The 20,363-nt window shown below is 42.9% G+C and overlaps 1 protein-coding gene across 1 annotated transcript in view; it reads right to left on the reverse strand.

Annotated features, from left to right (window-relative positions):
• Positions 1–20,363, reverse strand: part of dnah1 (dynein, axonemal, heavy chain 1) — a 233,924-nt gene that overhangs the window by 46,835 nt on the left and 166,726 nt on the right. Inside the window, exons 56-60 of the mRNA XM_078414367.1 lie at positions 19,659–19,850; positions 17,058–17,225; positions 8,684–8,875; positions 2,471–2,602; positions 794–919 (exon numbers count right to left, since the gene is read on the reverse strand). Of these exons, the coding sequence (XP_078270493.1) occupies positions 794–919; positions 2,471–2,602; positions 8,684–8,875; positions 17,058–17,225; positions 19,659–19,850 (810 nt within the window). The remainder of the gene's footprint in view (positions 1–793; positions 920–2,470; positions 2,603–8,683; positions 8,876–17,057; positions 17,226–19,658; positions 19,851–20,363) is intronic.

Consider the following 20,363-nt stretch of genomic DNA (forward strand, 5'->3'; position numbering starts at 1 on the left):
ACTACCAAGCTTTGATTACTGTTCAGATCAAAAAAACGAGCTGCTGGAGGAACCCAGCCATGAGGCAGTATCCATGGAAGCAAAGCACTGTCAGCATTTTGGGTTTAGACTCAGGACTGAGAGTGTAGAGGAGAGATAACCGCTGTAAAGAGGTGATGGGGAGGGGTGAGGCAGGAATTGGCAAGCGATAGTTGGATCCAGGTGAGGAAGAATTGATGGACAGATGGAGCCAAAAAAGTGAGGGGGGAGTTGGAGATAGTGCCAGAGGAGAGTTGTTTGGATGGAGCTGAGGGACTAGGTGTAGGGGCAGGCATTGTACTTCCTATGGTTGCAGTGGAAAGTGCTTACAGATGGGGAGAGATGGTCAGAGAGGGTTGCGTGAACAAAGATGACAGCACCACAGAAAGCAGAAAGGCATGGATATGGGAAGATGTGACTGGTGATGGATTCATGTTGTAGCTGGCAGAAATGATGAAAAATGATATGTAGGATGTGGGAGCAGGTAGGATTTATCCTTTGTAGTTCATTCATAGATAAGCATATTCCTATCCCTCGACCTATCCGATCACAGACTAGAGTGATCTTATCCTTTAACTTCTCATATTTGGGGAGCACAATATATTCTTGCTGTTAACAGTCTGGGCAAAGTGTGGTGAACATTTTCCTAAATATATTTGCCAAATATTATATGCTTGCTGCTGAGGTACATCAACCTGTTAGCAAAACGCCAAATTTAACAAGCTAGCTCTCTGACTAAAACTATGGCCAAATTAAAATAGTGAATAGAACCCACCTGCCAGGTCCTTATGTTCACAGGATCTCCTAATGTTGAAGTCAGACTGCATTCTTTTGTGTGTGGAACACCAAGTGCAAGAAGCTTCTGCAGCCATTCATCATTCATTGCTGCACGATATTCTCCCTACAGAATCAATTGCAATGTGGTCATGGCAAGGTCAACTCAAATGAGCTGATAAGACTAACTTACACTGGAAGCTACCATACTGTAATGTATTAGAACCTCAATTTAAACAAGTGTGTGTGTGTGTGTGTGTGTTTCTAAGATAAAAATCCTACAATGTGATATAAATTATACACTTCTTTCAATCCTAATATGCATTCTTCTTTTATTCTGTATGATGGTAAGGTGATACAAAATCTATGCCTAGAAATTAAATGTTGACATTATTTGCTGTGTTAAATGAGCACTGTGCTCAACATTTATTCACAAAATGCTGGAGTAACTCAGCAGATCAGGCAGCATCTCAGGAGAGAAGGAATTCCTTCTCTCCTGAGATGCTGCCTGACCTGCTGAGTTACTCCAGCATTTTGTGAATAAATACCTTCGATTTGTACCAGCATCTGCAGTTATTTTCCTACACTGTGCTCAACATTAATGCCCAATCAGGACCCCGACAAAACAGAAAATTCACAAAGAAAACTTACAAAGATTATTAGGGTAATTTGCCCCCAAAACATCCATTAAGACATGACCCGTATGGTTTCTGAAAGGATCTTTCTCCATTTAGTATATCTGTAAACAATTTTCTGATCACCAATTCTAGATGGACATTTGCCCGTAAAGGCATGCTCCCCATTAGAGTCACACAGCAACAATACATAATAATAGCAGCAGTGAAATAGGGAGAGGCTGTAGTGAATTAGGGTGGAGAAAACCTTTAAGACCTTTAAGACCTTAAGATTAGAATGGTGTGGTAGTAGGAGGCTAACACACTACCCACAAGACTCACAGGAATATTGAACAATGCAGTAATACATTTCATGATCTAACTGCTCATTTTGATCACCAGCAGCAAAACCACCTACTCTCAATTGTGACACTCTGTCGACTTCAGAAAGTGTTTAATCAGCCTGCATTGAGGTTTAAAGTTGCCCTCATCAGGTATCAGAATGTCGACAGAATATCCTTTTATTTTACAAGTAGGGTGATTTGCTTCTACTTTAACTGCGTTCATCAAACATGGGAAGTCTTGACCCCCTGAAGCAATATAATGAAGCAACTGTGACTGCTTCAATGTTTATCAGCTATGAATAATCAAAAAATAGAGTGATCTCTATAAATGTAAGATACTTAATTTCCTCCAACTGCCTCTGAAAGTTAAGTAAATATTAGGAAAAATATTGAGTTAATTAATGATATCATTAGATGCATGAATGAAGTCAGGAAAATGTTAGGTGTGCTGCAGTGAATATCACTTGGATAGGCCTGTCCTATTTCATGCTAGATGAATATTCAACATGAACGGTGTTAAGGTATTTAAATGTTTTATGCATGACCTACACATAAAAAAAGGGACAAATATTCCAATTTTGAGACTGTAGACGTTACAAATTGAAAAGGCCAGTCTGATGCAATATGTTGGGTTGAAATGACACAAAGGAATCTTTCCTACACACTGGAGTAAAAGGCAGATTCTGTCTGAAGTGAAATGAAAGGCTCTATAACACTCACCGTGAAAGGACCCAGATAAGCCACAAACCCTCCTGAAATGAGCACATCCCCAGCTACATTAATGATCATGTTGTTCAGATTCTGGACAGTTTCTTGCCAGCGAATTTTTTCATCAGACAATCCATTTATTAGCTATGAATAAGCAAAAAATATAGTTAAACCTATAATTTAAAGCCGTAATTTCCTCTATTTGTCTTTGTAAATTGTGTAGATATTAGAATTAAAAAATACTGACATTAGTTAAACTGTTATTTTTCAGTATTGCAAAGAATGTTGTATAAATAGAAGCTGACAACTGATCTGAAGAAAGTTAGAACATAAAACAGTACAGCACAGAAACAGGCTCTTTTGCCACCAATGTCAGTGCCAAACATGATGCCAAGTTAAACTAATCTCTGGCTGCATGTGTTCCATAACCCTCCATTCCCTGCATATCGATGTGCCTCTTTAAAAGCCTCTTAAATGCTACTATTGCATCTGCCTCCACTACTATCCCTGGCAGCATGATCCAGGCACTCACCACTCTGTACAAAAACTTGTCCCACACATCTGCTTTAAAGTCTACCCCTCTCACCGTAAAGATATGCCCTCTAGTATTTGACATTTCCATTCTTAGAAAAAGGTATTGACAGTCTATCTTATTTGTGCCCCTCAGAATTTTATTTACTATTATAGCCATTTTATAATATCATGGATTATCTCTACTTTTAAACAAAGGAACAGCACTGGCTACTTTTCAGTCCTCCAGGACCTTACCTCTGGCTACAGAAAATGCAAAGAACCCTGTCAAGACTCCTGCAGTCTCTTTTGTCTCCCTCATTATCCAGCTTCATGTTCTTCATGAGCAACACCACCACCTCCTTCTTGATCTCAAAATACCATAGCGTACAAATATTCTCCACACTGATCTCACTGTCCTCCATGTCTTTCACTCGGTGAATACAGATGCAAAGTACTCATTTAGTACTTCGCCTACATCGTCTAAGTAGAAAGCATAAATTCCCTCCTTAATCCATGAGTAGTTGGATGACCTCAAAGCCATCCGGGAAAACGAGTTTCCTGGACAGGACCTACAGTGAGGTTGTCACGCCATGGATACAGGAAGAGCAAAGTGGTTGACTGTGAGAAAGGGGAGTACAAGTGAAGTGCAGGAGACCCCGGTGGCTGTGCCGAATGAAAACAGGTACACCCTCTTGGGAGCTGTCGGGGCAGAAGATGCTTCCAGTTCGAGCGGCGGACAGGTCGGTGGCTCCAATACTAACGATGAGACTCAACCGGTGAGACCGACGTCGGGCAGAGCCATAGTGATGGGTGACTCCATTGTCCAAGGTGCGGACAGGAGATTCTGTGGTGGCAGGCTAGACTCGAGGATGATCTGTTGCCTCCCTGGTGCCAGGGTTCAAGATGTCAAGGACCGACTTCAGAACATCCTCAAGAGGGAAGGTGAACAGACAGAAGTAGTTGTGCACGTGGGCACAAACGACGTCGGGAGGAAGAGGAAGGAGGTTCTGCATTATGAGTTTAAAGAGTTAAGAAGAAGACTGAAAAGCAGGACTTCTAGGGTGCTTGTTTCTGGATTGCTTCCTGTACCTCGTGATGGTGAGGGCAGGAACAGGGAATAGGGGATATGAATGTATGGCTGAGGGGCTGGTGTAGGGTGCAGGGATTTAGATTTAAAGACCATTGGGATCTCTTCTGGGGTAGGGGTGACCTGTACAAAAGGGACAGGTTACACCTTAACTGGGGGGGGACCAATGTTCTGGCAGGCAGGTTTGTTAGTGCTACACGTGTGGGTTTAAACTAAATAGTGGGGGGGGGGGAGGGGTTGACAAATTGGGAATATAAAGATGGAGTTAAAGGGAAAGTGATTACAGGAAAAGTTGCAAAAGACTCCCGAATTAATGGGAAGGAAAGTTCGAGAAGGGATGAGGGTAAGGTCAGGGCCAATGGTGACCGGTGTGAGAGGGGAGGTGAATACCGAAGTTAAGTGTTGTATTTGAATGCACGAAGTATAAAAAATAAAGTGGATGAGCATGAGGCTCAGTTAGATATTGGCAAGTATGATGTTGTGGGAATTACAGCGACATGGCTGCAAGAGGACCAGGGCTGGGAGCTGAATATTCAGGGGTATATGACCTATCAAAAAGACAGACAGGTGGGCAGAGGGGGTGGGGTTGCTCTGTTGATAAGGAATGATATTCAGTCTCTTGCAAAGGGTGACATAGAATCAGGAGATATAGAATCAGTATGGACAGGACTGAGGAATTGTAAGGGTAAAAAGACCCCAATGGGAGTTATTTACAGGCCCCCAAACAGTAGCCTGGATATAGGGTGCAAGTTGAATCAAGAATTAAATTTGGCATGTCGCAAAGGTAATGCTACAGTGGTTATGGGAGATTTCAACATGCAGATAGACTGGGAAAATCAGCTTGGTAATGGACCCCAAGAAAGGGAGTTTGTGGAGTGCCCTCGAGATGGATTCTTAGAGCAGCTTGTACTGGAGCCTACCAGGGGGAAGGCAATTCTGGATTTAATGTTGTGTGATGAATCGGATTTGATAAGGGAACTCAAGGTAAAAGAGCCATTAGGAGGTAGTGATCATAATATGATAAGTTTTAATCTACAATTTGAGAGGGAGAAGAGAAAATCGGAAGTGTCAGTATTGCAGTTGAGCAAGGGGGACTATGAAGGCATGAGAGATGAGCTGGCCAGAGTTGATTGGAAAGAGACCCTAGCAGGGGAAGATGGTGGAACAACAATGGCAGGTATTTTTGGGAATAATACAGAAGATGCAGGATCAGTTCATTCCAAAGAGGAAGAAAGATCCTAAGAGGCAACCGTGGCTGACAAGGGAAGTCAAGGACAGTATAAAAATAAAAGAGAAGTACAACATAGCAAAGATGAGCAGGAAGCCAGAGGATTGGGACTCTTTTAAAGAGCAACAGAAGATAACTAAAAAGGCAATACGGGGAGAAAAGATTAGGTACGAAGGTAAACTAGCCAAGAATATAAAGGAGGATAGTAAAAGCTTCTTTAGGTATGTGAAGAGGAAAAAAATAGTTAAAACAAACGTGGGTCCCTTGAAGACAGAAGCAGGTGAATTTATTATGGGGAACAAGAAAATGGCAGACGAGGTAAAATTCACATTAGGCAAGAAATGGTGTTGGGTAGACTGATGGGACTGAAGGCTGATAAATCCCCAGGGCCTGATGGTCTGCATCCCAGTGTACCTAAGGAAGTAGGTCTAGAAATTGTGGACGCATTGATGATCATTTTCCAATGTTCTATAGATTCAGGATCAGTTCCCGTGGATTGGAGGGTAGCTAATGTTATCCCACTTTTTAAGAAAGGAGCAAGAAAGAAAACGGGAAATTATAGACCAGTTAGCCTGACATCAGTGGTGGGGAAGATGCTGGAGTCAATTATAAAAGAAGAAATTGTGGAACATTTGGATAGCAGTAACAGGATCGTTCCGAGTCAGCATGGTTTTATGAAGGGAAAATCATGCTTGACTAATCTTCTGGATTTTTTTGAGGTCTTTCTCACCTGGAAGGGGTTCCTGAATGGAGGTGAAGGAGTAGGTTTAGGGACAGTTCAGTTCAGTTTAGTTTATTGTCAACTGTACCGAGGTACAGTGAAAAGCTTTTGTTGCATGCTATCCAGTCAGGAGAAAGATAAAACATGATCACAATCGAGCCATTTACAGTGCAGGCCACATCTCCTGCGCTTGCGAGCGGGTAGTTTGGGTGGGAAGGGATGAATGAACCAAGGACATCCTTTATTGAAGGGGAAATCATGCTTGACTAATCTTCTGGAATTTATTGAGGATGTAACTAGGAAAATGGACAAGGGAGAGCCAGTGGATGTAGTGTACCTGGACTTTCAGAAAGCCTTTGATAAGGTCCCACATAGGAGATTAGTGTGCAAAATTAGAGCACATGGTATTGGGGGTAAGGTACTGACTTGGATAGAAAATTAGTTGGCAGACAGAAAACAAAGAGTAGGGATTAACGGGTCCCTTTCAGAATGGCAGGCAGTGACTAGTGGGGTACCGCAAGGCTCGGTGCTGGGACCGCAGCTATTTACAATATACATTAATGACTTAGATGAAGGGATTAAAAGTAACATTAGCAAATTTGCAGATGACACAAAGCTGGGTGGCAGTGTGAACTGTGAGGAGGATGCTATGAGGATGCAGGGTGACTTGGACAGGTTGTGTCCAAGTCTGGGCAGATGCATGGCAGATACAGTTTAATGTGGATAAATGTGAGGTTATCCACTTTGGTGGTAAGAACAGGAAGGCAGATTATGATCTGAATGGTGTCAAGTTAGGAAAAGGGGAAGTACAAAGAGATCTGGGTGTCCTTGTTCATCAGTCACTGAAAGTAAGCATGCAGGTACAGCAGGCAGTGAAGAAAGCTAATGGCATGTTGGCCTTCATGACAAGAGGAATTGAGTATAGAAGCAAAGAGGTCCTACACAATTAGAGTATTGTGTTCAGATTTGGGCACCATGTTATAGTATAGATGGTGTCAAGCTGGGAAGGGTACAGAGAAGAGTTACGAGGATGTTGCCAGGAGGGCCTGAGCTAAAGGGAGAGGTTGAGCAAGCTAAGATTCTATTCCCTGGAGCGCAGGAGGAGGAAGGGTGATTTTATAGAGGTGTACAAAATCATGAAAGGAATAGATCGGGTAAATGCAGAGTCTCTTGCCCAGAGTAGGAGAATTGAGAACCAGAGGACCGAGATTTAAGGTGAAGGGGGAAAGATTTAATGGGAACCTGAAGGGTAACTTTTTACACAAAGAGTGGTGAGTGTATGGACTGAGCTGCTGGAGGAGGAAGTTGAGGTAGGTACTTTCGTAACATTTAAGAAACATTTAGACAGATACATGGATAGGATAGATTTAGAGGGATATGTGCCAAATACAGGCAGGTGGGACTAGTGTAGATGGGACATGTAGATCGGTGTGGGCAAGTTGGGCTGAAGGGTCTGTTTCCAGGCTATATGACACAATGACTAGGATCTATCATTGATCAGCAGATCCAGGGTGGTGGGGATCTTCTGAAGAGTTATACCATTGGCAGGAGTTTTGGATGGATTTCGAAGGGTATGTGCGATATGTCCATCTTATCCTTAAACATTCCCATGGCTGATATGGATATAATTAGGTAAAGCACACAATGTCAATCATATTGCATTCATTTATGCACTCTATAGACTTTAGGTACATATTCACAAACCATGCTATAACTGTGATATATAAGGACTTTTTTTTTGTCAGACGTCAAGAGACAAAGCTTTTTAAAATCAAAATTTCCAAAACATTCTCTGTTTGAAAAGATACGTTCCATGATACTTTCTTTCATTTAATGAAAATAACTACTTTACAATACATATGTTAGTATTGGGAACAAATAAAACATTGGAATTTAAATAATTATGGGATAACAGAATTTTCTTATTTATTATTAAGAATTCTGCAGAAATGATTCAATGAGTCTAACATGAATTTCTTTATCAAGAGATAAGTAATGATGTTTTGCTCATAAAGTCTACAATATTAAACTTAGACACAATAAAACATGGCTGGAATTTATTTTGTCCTTTTGATGGATGGAAGTTTCACCAGTGAAGCAGTACTGAAATTGAAGCAGAGGAAGCCAGTATTGGAGAAGGAAATAAGTGTGAAGAAGAGGATAAGGTGTAAGCAATTGAGTTCAGGATTTTGAAATTCTGGCTAGATTGGTTCAACTGTCCTGTGAGAGGAATTGAATCAGAGCAAGAAGAGAATCTGACAATTTTACAGAAGAATATTATTCAGAATTTGATGGTTTGACAAGCAATCAAGTGTTAAAAAAAGTGGAGAGATCTGGAGAGGCAGTGGTGAGAGAATAAGAGAAAGATTCAGAATTAAATAGATTTTCATGTGTCAGCTTACTCAAGCAATCTTCCTTATATCTTACGATAAACTGTCGCTAAGGAAAACGCAGATAAAATAACCAAAGAAAGTTATTTGAAATTATTGCGGTAATTGTATGGAGTGGGAATCAGAATTTGTGTATTGCATGCGATTGAATTGCTCAACACTACAATGTATTGCAATGTTTACACAGTGTACAGATAATTATTTTACATTTCAAGCAGTTAAAATCTGGTTTAGAGTAGGCAGCTCACACATATGGTGGGTGTGAAGTGGAAAATAGTGCATTTACCTTGTCAGCTCTGATTAGCCTCTGCTCACACTGGTCACATTTATTTTCGAGTTCAACCTTCTTTGCTACACAATCCTTGTACTTAGATTCAAGAGCAGCTATCCCAAGTTCCACTTCTTCCAGTTGGTTCTTTGCTTTTTCTAAGATCTTTTGAGTCACAGCCAGATCTTCCTGAGCTTCATGGAGGGCTTGCTGTATTACGAAAAAGTAAATACATTTATTCTAAAACTGTTACTGAAACAATATGCTCCAGAATTCCATATTTAGTATAGTATATAATGTGCATAATCCCATATATGAGAAAGAGAATAACAAAATAATTTCATCTTTATCCCCACAAAAATGACTTTCACAGCTTTTTGGTTTAAGGATCGTTTAAGTCAGAAATTTAAGCCTTTATCATTAAGGCTCTTCATTGAATCAGAAAATCAGAAAGCACAAAAATAGATTCTTATGTCTCATCTAGTCCTTGCCGACTGTGATGTCTATCTATGTTAATCCATTTGCCTGCATTAGGCTGGTAGCCCTTTATGCCTTTCCTATCTAAATCCAAATTCCTTTTAAACATTGTAATTGTATCTGCCTCAACCATCACCTCTGGTACTCATTCCAGGTAACTACCTCCCTCTGTGTGGAAAAACCTACACCTCAAATCTTTAAATTTCTCCCCTTTCACATTAAATTTGTGTCCACTAGTTCTTGACGTCACATTCTTGGGAAAAAAAAAAGATTCTGACTATCTATCTTATCTATGCCCCTCATAATTTTGTAAATAAAGTCAACCCTCAGTTCTCTACTTTACATTAAGAATAAACCCAGCCTTTCCAATCTCTCCTTTTAACTATAGCCTTCCACATCAGGCAATAGCCTCGTGAATTACTATTGCAACCAAATATAATGATGCAACCAAAAATGGACACAGTTCTCAGAGTGCAGTCCAACCAATGTTTTGTACAGTTGCAACATGATATTCCAATTCTTATACACAATGCCTTGGCCAATAAAGATAATTGCTTTCTTCACTATCCTCTTCATCTGTGCCCCAAATTTAAGTGATTTGTGAACTTGCAGCTAAAGGTCCCACTGTGCATCATTGCTCCGACTATTTGTTCTTATATGTCCTACCAGAATTTCAATTCACAAAGTGCATTACATCATGCTTGTCTGGATTACATTTTATCTGGCACCATTCCACCCTACTCTCCCGCCACCTTCTGTGAGAAAATATTGCCCGTCAGGTTCCAATGAAATATTTCCCATCTCACAAAGGGAACTCAGTTGAACAAAGAGGACAATGAAGGCATGAGAGAGGAGCTGGCCAAGGTCGACTGGAAAAGGATCCTAGCAGGAATGACAGTGGAACAGCAATGACAGGAATTTCAGGGCATAATTCAGAAGATGCAGGATCATTTCATTCCAAGCGGAGTAAGAGGCAACCGTGGCTGATAAAGGAAGTTAGGAATGGCATAAAACTAAAAGGATAAGGTGTATAACATAGCAAAGAGTAGCGGGAAGCCAGAGGATTGGGAAACTTTCAAAAGACAGCAGAAGGTAACAAAAAGGGCAATATGGGGTGAAAAGATGAAGTACGAAGGTCAGCTGGCCCAAGAATATAAAGAAAGATAGTAAAAGCTTCTTTAGGTATGTTAAGAGAAAAAGATCAGTAAAGGCAAATATGGGTCAATAGACAATAGACAATAGACAATAGGTGCAGGAGTAGGCCATTCGGCCCTTCCAGCCAGCACCACCATTCAATGTGATCATGGCTGATCATTCTCAATCAGTACCCCGTTCCTGCCTTCTGCCCATACCCCCTGACTCCGCTATCCTTAAGAGCTCTATCTAGCTCTCTCTTGAATGCATTCTGAGAATTGGCCTCCACTCCCTTCTGAGGCAGAGAATTCCACAGATTTACAACTCTCTGACTGAAAAAGATTTTCCTCATCACCGTTCTAAATGGCCTGCCCCTTATTCTTAAACTGGTTCTGGACTCTCCTAACATTGGGAACATGTTTCCTGCCTCTAACGTGTACAACTCCAATTTTTGTGTCATTTGTAAACTCAGACCATTGTTACAAGGGAACAGGTTCAAGGATCTGACTAGTAGAACAGAAAAAGGCTCACTCGTTTGTTTATGCTGGAAAAAGCATGCTGCCATCTGTGTTATAGTGCAATTCCATCACTGCTTCATTGTGACCTTCCAATGTAGCATGATTATCGCAGTCGCCATATATATTCCAAAACAATACGAGTCGATCAAACCCTGCAGATGCCAGTGTTGATCCATTCGAGTGAAATTTACAACAATAAACTTCTCCCTCGTGACCCGTTAAAAGCATTAGAGGGAGAACACGGCCTGCTGCGGGCTCCCCTGCACCGAGGGCAGCAGCTTGTTGCGGGGGCGCTTGGCCTGCACCAGCGCCATCTCGTTTGCTATTTCTTTTTACCAAACATTTTCTATTCTATTTGTCAGATCCTGCCGACTATTCTAAATGTTACAGAGGAACGGGCTCAAGGATCTGACTAGAAGAGCAGAAAAAGGCTCACTCATCTATTTAGTTACAAATCAGTTTTATTGGCAAGAGAGAACAAAAAAGTACTTGTCTTGGTATGCGTGGGGTCTGGTTTACAGCAGCACACCTCTCTCTCTCTCTCTCTCTCTCTCTCTCTCTCTCTCTCTCTCTCTCTCTCTCTCTCTCTCTCTCTCTCTCTCTGCCTCCGTCCGTGGCGCTGATCATGACTCAGCCCGTCGGTGAACCCCTCTCATACATGAACACATCTGATTTATTGGCAAGTTGTGTGTGTCGGCGGTAGCGTCCCTGGGGAGGTGGTGGATGTCGGCAACGAGTTCCGGGTCCATGACGATGTGCAGCTCTTCTTTCATCGCCTCCGCCTCCGAGCCTTTTTCCATGGGAAGGAGTCCTCACCACCCAGTAATGACCCCTTCTCCCGTCTCCAGCGGATCCCCTCGCCTTGGACTCCCCCGGTTGGCCAACTACCCTCACTAGAACTTTTCATTTCCAACTGCCAGCATGACATTAACCGGCTCAAATTCTCCACTCCCCCGACTCACTCTAACCTCTCCCCTCCTGAACGTACAGCCCTCCACTCACTCTGCAACAATCCGACTTAGTCATCATACCCGGTGACAAAGAAAGTGCTGTGGTAGTCTGGCGGGCTGACCTCTACTGGACTGAGGCCAGACGACAACTCTCAGACACCTCCTACTTATCCTTGGACCATGACCCCACCGACGAGCACCAGACCTTAATCACCAACACTATCACTGGTCTCACTGATTCCGGCGCACTGCCCTCTAATGCCTCCAACCTTATCGTTCCCCAGCCCCGCACGGCCCGATTTTACCTTCTCCCTAAAATCCATAAACAGAACTGTCTTGGTAGACCCATTGTTTCTGCCTGTTCATGTCCCACCAAACTGATTTCCACCTACCTCGACTCCATCCTAGTCCCCCGGTCAAATCCCTCCCCACCCATGTCCAAGACACTTCACATGCTCTGTCTCCTCAATAACTTCCGGTTTCCAGGCCCCCACTCCCTCATCTATACCATGGATGTCCAGTCACTCTACACCTCCATCCCCCACAAGGATGGTCTTGAAGCCCTCCGTTTCTTCCTCGACTGTAGAACCAGCCAATCCCCATCTATTAACACTCTCCTCCGCCTAGCAGAGCTGGTTTTTACCCTTAACAACTTCTCGTTTGACTCCTCCCACTTCCTCCAAACCAGAGGCGTAGCTATGGGCATGGGCCCTAGCTCTGCCTGCCTCTTTGTCAGCTACGTCGAACAATCTCTGTTCCAGACGTACACGGGCCCCATCCCCGATCTCTACCTCCGCTACATTGACGACTGCATTGGTGCCCATGCAGAACTCACTGACTTCATACATTTCACCACTAATTTCCATCCTGCTCTTAAATATACTTGGACCATCTCCGACATCTCCCTACCATTTCTGGATCTCACCATCTCCATCACAGGAGACTACCTAGTGACTGACATCTACTACAAACCCACTGACTCCCACAGCTATCTGGACTACACTTCTTCCCACCCTGTCTCCTGCAAAAAGTCTATCCCCTACTCCCAATTCCTCCGTCTACGCCGCATCTGCCCCCAGGATGAGGTGTTTCACACTAGGGCATCAGAGATGTCCTCATTCTATAGGAAACGGGGCTTCCCCGCCTTAATAGAGTAGGCTGGGTCTCTATTCCTTGGAGTGCAGGAGGATGATGGGTGATCTTATGGAGGTGTACAAAATCATGAGAGGAATAGATTGTGTAGATGCACAGAGTCTCTTACCCAGAGTAGGGGAATTGAGGACCAGAGGACGTAGATTCAAGGTGAAGGGGAAAAGATTTAATAGGAATCTGAGGGTTAACTTTTTCACACAAAGGGTGGTGGGTGTATGGAAGAAGCTGCCAGATGAGGTAGTTGAGGCTGGGACTATCCCAATGTTTAAGAAACAGTTAGACAGATACATAGATAGGACAGGTTTGGAGGGATAAGGACCAAGTACGGGCAGGTGTAGCTGGGACATGTTGATCAGTGTGAGAAGGTTGGGTCGAAGGACCTGTTTCCACACTGTATCACTCTATGACTATGACTTACTGAAGTCCTTGTAAAGAAAGTCAATTATGCTGTCTTCAGCAATTTTCTTTGTACTGCCTCAATAAACTCAGTCAGATTTATGAACCCAAATCTTGCTTGCACAAACCATGTTGACTTCCCTTCAGCAATTCCTGCCTTTACAAGTGAACTTAGATCCTGTCCCGCAGAATCTTCACCAATGACTTCCCTACCATTGATGAAAGATTCCCTGGCCTATAGTTTCCAGGTTATCCCTATTGTCCTTTTTGATAACATTAACTATCCTCCAGTCTTCTGGCACCTCACACCTATGACTAATGAGGATGCAAAAAAAACTCCATAGCCTCAGCAATCTCTTCCCTTATTTCCTTTAGTACCTGTGATAGATCCCAAAAGGCACCAGGATTTATCTACCCTAATGTGCACCAATATTTTGAATGCTTCCTCCTTTCTAATACAATAATTCTCCAGAATATCAGCACATCCATCCCTTAACCCTTCTCCCTGGTGATTACTGACCACAAGCATTCATTTAGGACTTCACTCATATCCTCTGGCTCAACACCTAGATTACCCATTTGGTCCCTGAGATGACCTAACCTTACCTTAGGTACCTTCCTGCTTCTAATATACTGATAAAAGGTTTTAGGATTAGCCTCAATCCTACTTGACAAAGTCATTTCATGGCCTTTTTTTGTCCTCCTAAATTATTTCATGTTTTCTCCAATATCCCCTGTAAACCTCACCCATTTGAAACTGATTTCATTTACCTGATATACGCTTTCTCTTTCTCCTGATCAAACATTCAATATCCTTTGTTAACCAAGGTTTCCTCATCTCTTGACTTCTTACCTGACAGGAACATGCTGACACTGATTATAGAATCATAGTTATACAGCGTGGAAATCTTTTACTATCTCACTTTAATTGCTTTCCACTTACTTCATGTTGATTTTCTTCTTAGCATTTGCCCCCAATCTACTTTCCCCAGGTCCTGTCTTACATGAATGAAATATACTTTCCCCTGCTGAGGTACCTAACTCGAGGATCAATCTTATCTTTTACCATAACTTCCTTGAAGCTTCCCACAGCTTTGGCGATGATTTGGTCATTGTTCTCAAAGTGTTCCTGCATAGACACATCTATCACTTGCCCATTCCCATTCTCTGAGGTTTAGTACAGCCCCTCTCTGATAGCTCTCTCTGCATACTGCTTCAAAAAGAAAACCCTTGGGTGTATTTTATTAATACGATATGATAGAACTTTATTTATCCCAGGAGGGAAAATGATCTGCCAACAGTCATAAAACACAAAATACATGAAACATGAAATTAAAGTGACGAGTGGAAAGGATTGGGGATGTGCAAAGATTGGGGAGGGGGTGAGGGGGGAAGGGAGTTAGTCTATCTCACGACAGAAGGGGGAGGAATTGTACAATTTGATAGCCACAGGGAAAAAGGATCTCCTGTGGCGTTCTGTATTGCATCTTGGTGGAACCAGTCTGTTGCTGAAGGTACTCCTCAAATTGACCAGTGTGTCAAGGAGGGGGTAAGCTGTATTGTTCAAGATGTTTCACAGTTTGAGGAGCATCCTCCCCTCTACGACCACCTCCCATGAATCCAACTCTGCCCCCAGGACGGAGCCAGCCTTCCTGATAAGTTTGTTAATCCTATTGGCGTCTGTAGCCTTCGCCCTGCTGCCCCAGCACACGGCGGCGAAGAAGATTGCACTGGCTACCACCAATTGGTAGAACATTTGCAGCATCTTATTGCAGACATTGAAGGAGCAGAGCCCTCTCAAAAAGTACAGCCGGCCCTGTCCCTTCTTGTACAGGGCCTCAGCATTCCTGGACCCGTCCAGTTTATTATCCAGGTACACTCCAAGGTATTTGTACTCCCTGGTAAATTGCACATCCACACCATTGAAGGATACAAGGGACAGGGATATTCCTCTCCTTCTACAGTCCACCACTAACTCCTTAGTCTTGTCAGTGTTGAACTGCAGGTGATTCAGCCCACACCACTCAACTGTCGTTGACTATACCTCTATATTCAGCTTCCCTCCCCTCACTGATGCAGCCCACAATTGCACTCATCTGAAAACCTCTGCAGGTGGCAGGAGTCCGAGTCATATCTGAAGTCCGAGGTGTAAATGGTGACAGGAAGGGAGAGAGGACTGTCCCCTTTGGGGCCCCTGTGTTGCTCATGTCCACTACCATGTCCGAGACACAGTTCTGTAGCTAGACATATTGTGGTCATCCAGTCAGGTAGTTGGTGATCCAGGACACCAATGGAGTGCCCACACTTATTTTCGTCAGTTTGCTCCCTAGCAGTGCAGGCCAAGCACTGAAGAAGTAAAAAAACATGACTCTCATAGTCCTTCCCGGCTTATCCAGGTGAGCATAGAAACGATGGAATAGGTGGATGATGGCATCCTCAACCCCCATCTTTGTTTGGTAAGCAAACTGCAGGGGGTCCAGGTAGGGTTTAACCAAGGGTCACAGGTGAGTGAGCACCAGCCTCTCCAGGGACTTCATGATATGTGATGTCATTGGAGGAGCTGGGACGCGTCCTCTTTGATACAGGAACCAGGCAAGATGTCTTCCACATCAAAGGAACCATCTCCTGGCTCAGGCTCAGGTTGAAGATATGCTGGAGTAGTCCGCACAACTGGCTGGCACAAGCCTTGAGTACCCTAGGGCTGACACCATTGGGATGCGTGGCTTTGCCTGGGCAGAGTATGTTCAGCTCTTTACTCACCTGCTCAGTCTTGATGGTCAGGTGCGATAAAGAAAGGCCAGAGGAAGTGGACTGGGGGGATTGAGGGAGGAGGGTGGGCAGAGGCCCCACCATCAAATCTATTTAGAAACAGGTTTAGCTCAAATTCTATCCCATCTGAGAAACTTGCATTCAGGGAATCCCAATCAATATTGAAAAAGTTAAAATCTATTACTTTTACACCTTTCTGCAATCTACCTTCATATCGGCTCTTCTATTTCCTGCTGACTATTGGGAGTCCTATGCTATAATACCATCAGTGTTTCCCCCTTTCTTCTTCCTTATATATAGCCTCATTGATCAAACCCTCCTGGGTAGCCTTCTTCAGCACTGCCATAATGCTCTCCTTGATCAGCAATGTACTGAGGAAAAAATGTGAACGCTGCACTGTTCATTGTGATCTATGGCTCAGTTAACAAATGTACTGCTCAATGTGTTTACTGCATGATATAGATCACTGAATTACTGGAATCAGGAGAGGGGGAATAGGGGTTGGGAGGGGGGAATGGGGGTTGGGAGGGGGGAATGGGGGTGGGGGGAATGGGGGGGAGGGCAGGGGAGGGACAAGTGGGGGGGTAGGGGGAATGGAGTGGGTCAGTGGGGGGAGGAGGCGGGGGATAAGGTGGATAGAGTGGGGGAGGGGGGGGGGTTGAGGGTGCTGCACCAATACAGGGGAGGCTTTGAGTCCAGGGCTCACTCAGTGACGACACCCTCTCCCCTTCCCTGTTTCCCCTCTATGGGAATGGGCCCAACGGGTCCACTTTGTCTAGTATAAACTAAAATCTGACTATCTCATTGCACCATTAGGCAACACATCCCGACATAACCTGAATCTAATGAAGAGAATAGTGCCTTTGGGACAAGTGGAAAAAAAGGAGTGATAAGACAAAAAATAAAGAAATAAACCATAATGTACGATCAGTTTATAATCAAATCTGTGAAATATTTTTGAAAGAAAGTTGAATGGTAATAAGAGATGGTACTTACCCTTTTAGGCTCCACTGCTCTGGCAATGAAGTGGTATTTGTACATGGCGCGTACCCACTGGCAAATCGAAGTACAAGCTTTTGAAACCTTGGCAATGGTAGCAGGCGTGAAGTCGTCACTGTCAATGTATGGTTGGATTGCTTTGATAATTGAATCGGGAATGTTGTCCTGGAAAATTAGAAAAAGAGTATAAAAGCTTTGGGGGTTGGAATTTGCTGGAGACACGCATTATTTTTTAGTGGCAGAATTTTGTGGCAATGCTACAGAAACTGAAAATTAAATAATGACAATGAATATACAGGTGTCCCAAGGTCTAAATCATTTCCACAAAAGTCTTCCACTTTATATCAAAATAAAATGGCAGCATAACCTTAACTTTCTTTTTTCCTCTTGTACTTACGCAGTTTCCTCTTTAATGTTTCTCTACTCTTGTTCTCAGTTGCTTTTTGTGATTAGAACTGGCATGGAAAGGTAAAAGCCTGAAGGAAAACAGTTACCTAGACCATTGGAAAAAGTGGAAGAACCAGTAGCGGGAAAGTCATTGAGGGTAGAAAAGAAAAAATAGGCACCAGATAAATAAAGCAGAGAATGACATCGTGGGTCAGAGAACATACAAGGCCTTGGTGAAACAATTTCTGTCTCTTCTTACCTAAAAAAAGGATATGGCTGCTATTGTGGGTGTGCAGCAAGATTCATTACAATGGTTTTTGGGATGGCTGGAAGAACATATGTAAATGGGTCAGCTACAATTGTTTTGCAAAGTTTTAAAGGATACGTGGTAAGGTCATAAGGAATAGGAGTAGAATTAGGCCATTCAGCCCATCAAGTCTAGTCCGCCATTCAATTATGGTTGATCGATCCCTCCCTCCTAATCCCATTCTCCTGCCTTCTCCCCATAACCTCTAACACCTGTACTAATCAAGAATCTATCTATCTCAGCCTTAAAAATATCCACTGACTTGGCCTCCACAGAATTCCACAATTCACCACCCTCTGACTAAAGAAATGTCTCATCTCCTTCCTAAAAGAACGTCCTTTAATTCTGAGGCTATGACCTCTAGTCCTAGACTCTCCCACTAGTGGAAACATCCTCTCCACATCCACTCTATCCAAGCCTTTCACTATTCTGTATGATTCAATTAGGTCCCCTCCCCATTCTTCTAAACTCCAGTGAGTACAGGCCCAGTGCCGACAAACATCATAGGTTAACCTATAATCAACCTAATAAGATGACCTCTTTGAAACGCATAAGTTTCTTACAGGACACAATAGGATGGTTACTTCCCCTGGTTGAGGAATCTACAGCTAGTGGCCACGTTTTCAGAATAAGTGGTAGGCCATTTCAACTTGAAATGAGGTAAAAAAAACATCTTCACAGAGAGAGCATGATTCTTTGTATTCCTCTAACCTCAAAGGTTGTGAGACTGTAATTGATTTCATTCAAAACAGCATTGATAAATTTCTGGACATTAACTAAATAAGAGGGATGAATAGGAAGGTGGTGTTTGATTCAGAACATCGATCATGCCTTTGTTGATAGTGGATGCAGTGACAGAGGGCCATGAGAGCTGAATGCATGCAACTCTAGACCTTGATAGCCCATTAAGGATTGGACTGCCTTGGCTACCACTTGGGCTAGCTGGCAGTGAAGCAAACAAGAGGGAATTACCAATGTAAATATTATTTAATAAAGAGCGGATTTCAGATTTTTGATCCATTGAGCCATTTGTTTGTTACCCAATCTGGTGAAGGCCAGACCACATCAATTTTGATTGCAGATCCATGATTCCAACTGTTCATCAGCTAGCAACTGTCTTCACCTAGTCAGCAAGAATCACCTTGGCTGTCTGCAAATAGTTGGGAGCAAACTGAACTTCCAGTGCTGAGTATAGACTCTTGTGGCCTCTACCCTGTACTGCCGCAGAGGTTTAAATCTGCCCCATCAATCGTTTCACCATTGGTGTTTCTGGTGGGTTGGATTTGTTCTCAATTTCCCAACTTGCAAGAATAGATTCCAGGCTTCACTGAAAGTCCTATGAAAAGTTGCAGAACGAGTGGCCTATACTTCTTGAAATATCTTATAAGCTCTCCGTCAGGCCAGACAATGTGTTTCACATGTCCACATATATTTTCATCAGCCTTTTTATGTAGGCAGCTCTATGGATGTCCACTTCCTACTTTTCTACACGAACAGAGAATTGGCATACTAGATTACCAGTCTCTGTCCTACCTGGAGCCTGCTGCTACCTGAGGTGTCATCACATGAAGTGCATGTCTCAGTACCAGGCAATAAATAGGTGCCTGGAGCAGAGCTGGTCTCCAATGTCAAATAGCACAGGATCAATTATACAGCAATAAAGCATAGGTTTGATAACAGAATAATCAGAAAACATTTAAAATATTTATGCATTTTTTCAGTAGCAAATTAGGTGTCTGTGACAGCGAGAGAAATGTGCTTGGATGTCCAAAGCAGCACCATTTCTATGCATGAATTTTAAGGAACATTTCTAGTTCAACTCTGTTTTCTGATTGATGGTAAACCAAACTTGTAGGAAAGGCAAATAAAATTAACTGTATCAAGTTTTAGGCAAAACAAAATACCTTGTCATATTTGAACAAGCTGTCTAGGAATTTTGCTGGATCCTGCAATAGTCCTTTTCCTGGTTCCCAATAATCATCAATTTTACTTCCAGGCCTTTCTCCTGCTACTTTCTTTGGTTTAATTCCCTTCATAATACACACTGTTTCCATCACCAACTTCACGCCGAGGGGAGGTCGTTGCATGCCTCGTACCTACATGCAAAATACAAATAACATTATTTTCACTGGAGAAGACATAGAGTGCTGGAGTAGCTCAGCAGGTCAGGCAGCATCTCATGAGAACATGGATAGGTGATGTGTCTGGTTGGGACCCTTCTTCAGACTGATTGTGAAGGAGGCAAAAAGAAAGCTGGAAGAGAGGTGGGACAGGACAAAGCCTAGCAGGTAATAGGTAAAGCAGGTGTGGTGGGTTATTTAATAGGCAGATGGTTGGTCAAAGGCCAGAGCTATAAGGACCAATGGTGTGAGACAACAGGATTGAAGTTGCAAATTGTGAAACTAGAGGAATGAATGTAGATGGAAAGGGAAGAGGAAGGGGAGAAATAGATGCAAGTCCAGGTGGGGCAAATAAGTAAGCCTAATCATGTCACAGAGAATATACTTTATAAAGAACTATGCTCCATCTAATTCTATTTTCTGGATGGTCAACAGCATTTCAAATGAAAATTATACGTGCTTTCCCTTTATACAAATTTCTCTGCATAT

The sequence above is a fragment of the Rhinoraja longicauda genome, chromosome 17 (assembly GCF_053455715.1).
Source record: "Rhinoraja longicauda isolate Sanriku21f chromosome 17, sRhiLon1.1, whole genome shotgun sequence".
Classification (NCBI taxonomy): domain Eukaryota; kingdom Metazoa; phylum Chordata; class Chondrichthyes; order Rajiformes; family Arhynchobatidae; genus Rhinoraja; species Rhinoraja longicauda.